Source organism: Camelina sativa, chromosome 2 (genome assembly GCF_030686135.1).
Source record: "Camelina sativa cultivar CO46 ecotype springtype chromosome 2, ASM3068613v1".
In the NCBI taxonomy this organism is placed as follows: domain Eukaryota; kingdom Viridiplantae; phylum Streptophyta; class Magnoliopsida; order Brassicales; family Brassicaceae; genus Camelina; species Camelina sativa.
Genome location: NC_141881.1, coordinates 11,519,799 through 11,527,904, shown reverse-complemented (window position 1 = coordinate 11,527,904; position 8,106 = coordinate 11,519,799). Strand labels below are relative to the sequence as shown.

Here is an 8,106-nt window from a genome sequence, read left to right as displayed (position 1 = left end):
TCAGCTTCCATACGGACCTTATAGAGTATGTTCTGTGATCTGTTTGCCTTTACAAGAAGCTTCCCATCGCGATCGCGCAGTGTTAGGTAATCCTCCTTCATCCTAACTTCACACCCTATCTCCGTAGCTTGTCCAAGAATGAGAATATTACTCTTGAGATCAGGTATCCAGTAGACTTGAGCTAGAATATTTCGATCACCCGACTTGGTGATAAAAAGAACAGAACCTCTCCCTTTTATGTCGACTCTTGAGTCGTCACCAAATCTCACCTTCCCCGTGATTGTTTCATCAAGTTTGGTAAAGTAGTTCCGGTTTCCAGTCATGTGATTACTGGCTCCGTTATCAAGATACCACACATTATCTCCTTCCGGTTTAACTTCGTAATCACGTGGCTTGATTTTCTTCTCATTGAGAAGCACAATCTCATGCATTAGTAGCTCCTATGCGTCTTGAGTATCAGATTCTACACCATCTTGAATTTCTTGAAGTTTAAGTAACCGGTCTGGACAGTTTGAGGCATAGTGACCATTCTTGTCACATCGGTAACAAACAATATGTGACTTGTCTCTGTTTTGGTAATTGTTGCAACCTCGTCCTCTTCCTCGACCCGAGAACCAACCACCTCTAGTACCTCTTCCACGTCCTTGGTCATAACCCTCTTGATAGTTGTTGGCATACATAAGTTTCGCTTGATCATCTTCTTGATCTTCCTCATCACGAATCCTCTCCTCATATGTCTTAAGTCGACCAACTATGTCCACAAAACTTGTCCTGTTAAGATCAAGAACTTGTTCCAAGGCTGCTATAATATGAATATACTTCTTCCTCGGCAAGCTGTTGAGAAATTTTTTGACCATCTTAGACTCTTCAATGGATACGCCCAAAGCACCCACTTTTGATGCAAGCTCCGACAACCTTCCCACAAAATCATCGATCGTGTCTGAAGTCTTCATCTTCATCCTCTCGAAATCCGACATTAGTGTTTGCAGCCTCGCCTCTTTTACTCTCTCAGCTCCAACGTATCGTGACTTGATCGCATCCCAAACCTCCTTAGGAGTAGCAAGGTTTCCAACTTGTAAAATCAGATTCTCCGGAATAGATTGGAATAGGAGAGCTTTGGCTAGGTCAATCTTATCGGCCTCTGCTTCCCCTGTTTCGATCGTTTCCCAGACTTTGTTCACTCGCAGCACTACCATCATCTTCATGGCCCACACCGTATAGTTGGTTGTGGTAAGCATTGGACATTGAAGGGATGAAGTACCGGTCTCCTTAGGTATGGACGTCATAGCAACGATTTCACCCATATCTCTTACACCGATTTTAGTCACGAACAAGAAAGAGAAGTTGTGTTTAGAGATTCAATATAAGCTCTGATACCAAATATTGAATCAAAACACAAGAATAACGAATAACTCTCGTTTATTACTTTAGAAACTTCTCAAAACTAAAGCAACCTTAATCTCTCTAACCTCTCTTATAAGCTATGCAACACCCTGCATCTTCTTATATAGAGAAGAAAGAATATTCATCCTAACAACTTTTAGGAAACATTACATTATTTAGATATCTCCTAAATCTCTAGATATGTATATTTAGATATCTCCTAAATATACTTAGCTTGAACCTCAAGCTATTTCAAGCTTACACTAACAATGCATATCTGATGTAGACGAGTTTTTGGGTCGTGGCTCTTCTGGTTTGGGATCTAACACCAATATACGCATGAAGAACATTTGAGAAGTGCTTTTTGATGTCAACATTGTCGTTCTTTAAGTGAATATGTCTTCACCTATAGTTTTGATTTAGATTCAACGAAAACTGGATTTGAGAAGGTTTTGACTAAAGCTCCCCTCGTGTTGAAGCCTATAAAGGAATTTTCTTGGCTTATGCTAATTCAAGTCTATAAAAAAGTCGAGAGTATAAAAAAAGGGAGAAAAACTAGATTGACCCAAATTAGGAGGTTAATTACTAAACTAACTCATAAAATGTGAGGGTTAGATGAGTTATTTTTTTGCCTAAAATACTCTTTTTTGTTTTATTAGAAAAAAAAATAAAGTCAAATTTACTCTCCCAGAATTTTTTTTAAGAAAATCTAAATATTTTCAAAAGTCTGCTCGACTAGTTGTGACAGATTTATTTATGTATGACAGATTTGTTTTTGCACAACGGATTTATTTTTGTATGAATAATTTTTTATGACAGACTTATTTTGAACGACAGATTTTTTTAAGAGATTTTTATCTAATCTGCCATGAACAGTGTCCATCTTTTCAACCAATGCCACTTTCTTCATTTTCTTTTCCCGCCTGCCATACTCACTCTGAAAATTGACGAAAATAGCCCCTACAATTTTACACCACAAGATAGAAAATAAAATAAAATTTATTTACAAATCTTTTCTGCAAAAAACCTAAAACACATATTCATTTTCTTCTATCTCTCTCTTACTTTCTCACTCTAGCGGTAAAACCTCTATATTTCTCTGCAAATCTCTAGTTCTTTCACTGAAACCCTCAACCTTTTATTTTTCAATCTTTGTATCACTCATGACTCTCTGGCAACGATATATCATGAGAAACTAACCTACGTAGATAAACAATGTTGTGTATCTCACTCCAAAGATGTTGAACAGGTTTTTGTCCACTCCAATTATGTCCATCGATCTTTTTAGTGGACCAGATTCGTTTGGTTGTACTCTATTTGTCTATCATTACCAAAATAACTTGTCCACCTTGCTGATATGCTGATGTATCAAACGTGTTGTTCCTCCGGTGGACCATATTTAACTCCGAACATGTTTTTGTCCACCATAACTTTGTCCTTCTATATCTTTAGTGGACAAAATATGCTTGAGTGATGATACTTGTCCACCATAGACAATCATAAAATTTTTTCTCTCAATTATCTCATGGGTAGTTTGACTTTTTGCCATATGGCATATAGTTAGAAAATAGCATTCTCAAGTAGAAAAATTGTAAAATGGCATTTCTTAAAAGTTTCATTTCAAAAATGGCATTTCTCATAAAATTCCTTTTTTTAACTACATTTATGACAGATTTATAATTGATGACAGTTTTATTTTTCACGATAGACTTATTTATAAAGACATCCCAGATTTTCACAATATATGACAGATTTGTAAAATGTTTGGCAGATTTATTTTTCACAGTTATTTCAGATTTATTTTCTTGATTAAAATTCTGTCGTACCATGACAGATTTTTCTACAGAAAAATAATTATTAGGTTAACCTCTAGTGATAACATATTTGTTTTAAGTTACGACAGATTTTTAGTTAAATTAAAAATATATCGTTTGATAACAAATTTATAACATTTTTCAGAAACTGCTAAATTGATCTATGTGAATACCATATGTTATGGCAGGTTTTTTTACGCTATGACAGTTTTTTATTTGCTTCCAAAAACCTTGTGTTTGATAACAGATTTATTGATGTAAAATGTAAATATAGTGACAACAGATTTGTTTTAAGTTATATTTTTTCAGTCATATTTTTATTAATTATATTTTTTATAAATCATATTATGAATCATATTTTTAAACTCTTATATTTAAAACATATTTTATACATTTTAATTTTCCTAAATCATATTTAAAAAATTAACATCATATTTTAAAATCATATTTTTATATATTATATTATATTTTCATAAATCTTATTTTAATATTTTTTATATACATCATTTTTTAGTTATAATTTCATACATTATATTTTAAATAAAACTTATTTAAACTATATATGTTAAATTTCATATATATATTTTTTTTCAACCTAACTATAAAAATTAAAAGAGAACTCCATGATTGGTTGCCCAAACAGGAGGATACGAGTTTACAAAGGTAGAATCAGAAGGTAGAGATCGTGAAGATCGAGCTAGGCAATCGGCCCTAACATTGTCGTCTCGAGGAATCCTGGTGAGGGTGAAGGAGGGAAAGGAACTGCGAAGCATTGAGAAATCCTCCAGCATATTAGAAAAAGCCAGCCAGTCTTCTGGCGTCTGCACCATCGCCGTTAGCTCTACGCTATCCGTCTCAAAAGCCTGACAATCGACTCCAGCCACCAGTAAAGACTCCATAGCCCAGATCAACGCTTGTAATTCTGCATGTAGAGGAGAAATACTCCGACGATGACTTCGTGCTCCCAACAAGATTGTTGTAAGCTCTCCACTGCAGCACCACCAGCCCAAACCCTGGTAGGGATCTGTACCTTTCCAAGAACCATCAACTTGGCATCAGGGAGAGGAACCCCTGTCCTCCGTAAAAGACAGAGGAACCAGATAATTCACTGAGTAAGACTTGGCCTCCTCCCACAATAATTTATCCGTACCCGCCTGATTCAAAATCCCTAGAGGTTCTCCCTCAATACCCTGGAAAACCTTTTTATTCCTATCTTTCCAAATTGACCAAATAATCCATGGTAGTTGAATACCCATATCCGAGACCCCAGATTGCGAAGATGCCCGCCAAAAAATGAAGTCTAAATTCGCATAAATTGATGTGTATGGAAAACCCCCTGGTCCATCCGTATAGGCGACACCTCCCAAATACATCGAGACCTAGGACACTCAAAGAGCGCATGGTTTATAGTTTCCACCGCAAAATCACATCTCTTACACACGGTATCACAACGAACACCCCGATGTGCAAGACGCTCCAACACAGGTAGAGTACCTGAACCAATCTGCCAGAAAAAATGTTGGATCTTGGAGGGTACATCAAGTTTCCACGAATGGGCCCGTAAAGCTGTACGCGTCGGCCCATACTCTACATCCCTAATTAATTCCCTAGCCAACCGGTATCCTGATTTGACTGAATATTTCCCAGATTTAGTATAATGCCATATTAATCTATCCGGTTGATTAGTTCTACTAACCGGCATACTCCGAATTAGTTGAATATCCCCCGGATCAAAAAACTCCTCCAAAGTAGGTAAATGCCAATCCTTAGTCTCCGGGTTAATTAAATGATTAACCATTAAACTCGGGAGCCACAACCTCCCTCGACCATTCGCCGGTCTAGGGCGAATATCCGGTATCCATGGATCACGCCAAACCGAAATGGAATGGCCAGAGCCTACCGCCCATCGAGCCCCCTGCTCCACCAAACCCTTAATGGAATAAATACTTCTCCAAGCAAAGGACGGATTATATGGTTTTTTTGCCATAAGAGGATGTTTGTTCCTGAAATATCGACTTTTCATCACCCTAGCCATTAAAGACGTTGGGTATTGAATGAGACGCCAAAATTGTTTGGCCAACATAGCCTCATTAAATTGTTCCAGAGCTCGGAAGCCAAGTCCCCCTTCAGCTTTATTTGTACATAATTTGTCCCACGCAACCCAATGCATACCACGAGCTTTATCATTTGATTTCCACCAGAAAGTGGAAATTGCACTTGTCAATTTAGTTGTTAGTTCCTGAGGTAGCTTATAACACGACATAACATGGGTAGGTAATGCCAACGCCACTGATTTAATCATAATTTCCTTGCCACCCTTCGACAAACACTTGGCAGACCAGCCATTTACACGATCATCTAGCCGATCCTTAACATAGCTAAAAACCTTAGTTTTCGAACCTTGAAGGTTCTCAGGAATACCCAAATGAGAACCCATACCACCCTCCGTAGAAATCCCAATAACTGACTTTATCTGGGATCGAATATCCGGAGTAACCTTTTTGCCAAACATAATAGATGATTTAGCCAGATTGACCTCTTGACCTGAGGCTCTGCCATAGGAACCAATTATCTTCATAACCGTCCTACATTCCTAGGCAGTAGCTTTGCAGAAGAACAGACTATCATCCGCAAACAGCAGGTGCGAAACAGTAGGACTACCACGGGCAATGGTAATACCCGTCAACTTTTCCGCTCTTTCAGCCTTCTTAATATTAGCTATCAAAAATTCCGTGCAAAGAATAAATAAGTATGGTGAAAGAGGGTCCCCTTGTCGTAACCCCCTCTGTGGTCTAATAAAACCTCTTGGCTGGCCATTCAGAAGAACTTGATATGACACTGATGATACACACCACATAATCCACGAAATCCATCTCCTATCGAATCCTAACTTGACCAAAACCGCCTCCAGAAAGTCCCACTCTACCCGATCATATGCCTTACTCATATCCGTTTTAAATGCCAAAAATTCCGAATTACACCTATTATTTGTATTTAATCCGTGAAACATCTCTTGAGCCACCAGGATGTTATCAGTAATTAACCGTCCAGAAACAAATGCTGATTGAGTTTCTGAGACCAAACGAGGCAAGAGACGCTTTAGACAGAAACACAACACTTTTGAAATAATCTTATAGCTCACATTACATAGACTTATAGGTCTAAACTCCGCCATCCGCTGTGGCCGATCCACTTTAAGAATGAGACAAATATTGGTCTCATTTAAAAGCGGATCGAAACTACCTGTGCGAAAAAAATCTTTAATTAAAGCCACTACATCCCCTTTGAGAGAAGACCAAAATCTTTGAAAAAACAAAGCTGTCATCCCGTCAGGACCTGGACATTTCTCCGGGTGCATAGCAAATAGAGCTTGTCTAACTTCCCTTTCCGAGATATCCCTAATGAGATCTCTGTTCATACCTGCCGTAACAATTGGATCTATTGCTTGTAGCATTTCAGCTATACCTCCACCATCGGATTTCTTGAACAGATCCTCAAAATATGTTGTAGCTATATGTTCCATGCCCGATGCTGATTCATCCCAAACGTTATTTGCACCAAATAAACCAATTATCCTATTCCGAACCCGTCTTTGTTTAGTAGATGCGTGAAAATATGAAGTATTTTTGTCCCCAACCCTTAGCCAAAATTTTCTACTCTTTTGTTGCCAATAATTCTCCTCATCCCGGTATGCCTCTTTCAATTTTCTCTCGATTCCCCGAATATCTTCCTGCGAAACCGAGTCATCCATCTTCGCATCATGCAGAGCAGTCTTCAAAGAAGAAATAATTGATGGACCAGTACTGACATTATTTTTCCTCCACCAGGAAATCGAGTTCCTACAGTTCCTTAGTTTATCAACAAAACCCGGAGTCCTAAAATTCCGGGTCCGATTCTATCCAGATTCAACCGCTCCAGCCAACCCCTCCTTACCCAACCACCGCTTATCAAACCGAAATTGTCTCTGACGTCTCTGGACCGCCGTCAAACAAGTTGCTAAAATTGGACTATGATCAGAACCAATCATCTCCAGATACTCTACTTTCGAATTGGGATAGAGGGCGTGCCAGTCTTCATTACCCAAGGCCCGGTCAAGTCGGCAACGAATCACTTGATTGTTACACCGATTCCCACGCCAGGATAATTGATCCCCATAACAAGGAAATTCAAGCATCCCGCAATCCTTAATCATTGAGATAAAAGGTTTGAAGGAAGAAACTAACTGCAAGGCACCACCCTGCTTCTCATGGTTACCAATTAATTCATTAAAGTCTCCAATAATAAACCAAGGATCAATACGAAAAGATCCAATATCCGTTAATTTATCCCACACTTTTCCACGATGTTGGGGAACCGGATCACCATAAACAAAAGATAAATATACCGATTGATGATCAAAAACAGCTTTTGTATCAATTATACGATTATTATGAAATAGAACAGAAAGATTTATTTCATCCTTATAAAATAAAACCAAACCACCACTAGCCCCGCGGGGTTCAACAGTAAACAATTTATTATAGCCAAATTTTGTTTGAAATTTTTTTAAATAAGAAAAACATTTCTTTGTCTCTGATAAAAACAAAATATCTGGTCGATGCTTCCTCCCCAAATCACCCAAATAATTCTCTGTCAGATCAACCCCAATGCCCTGACAGTTCCAACTTAGGACCTTCACGTTTTAGCCGGCGGTTTCGGGAGAGCCCCCATCCCTGTCTTTGCTGGTCTTATACCAATGCCAGCAGGTTTGCCATCCACAGCCTTGTTCCCTTGTTTTCCCAACCCATTCTGTTTGTTACCTTCACCTGCAGGTTTAGATAAAGCTTTAGCTAGCAAACGTTTACCAGGGGAAGCTAAAATCAAACCAGGCTTCCTAATTTGTTTCTTAGGCAGAGAAGTATTCCTCCTC

The 8,106-nt window shown here is 38.4% G+C and overlaps 1 protein-coding gene across 1 annotated transcript; it reads right to left on the bottom strand.

Annotated features, from left to right (window-relative positions):
- Positions 1 to 440: 440 nt before the first annotated feature.
- Positions 441 to 1,304, bottom strand: LOC147948456 (uncharacterized). The gene has a single exon (XM_087466962.1). The coding sequence runs from the start codon at positions 1,302 to 1,304 to the stop codon at positions 441 to 443; it is 864 nt and encodes a 287-aa protein (XP_087323088.1).
- Between the last annotated feature and the right edge of the window lie 6,802 nt (positions 1,305 to 8,106).

What these genes read in the sequence shown, in the direction of transcription:
- LOC147948456 (XM_087466962.1), bottom strand. Translation starts at nt 1,304, where the DNA reads ATGGGTGAAATCGTTGCTATGACGTCCATACCTAAGGAGACCGGTACT.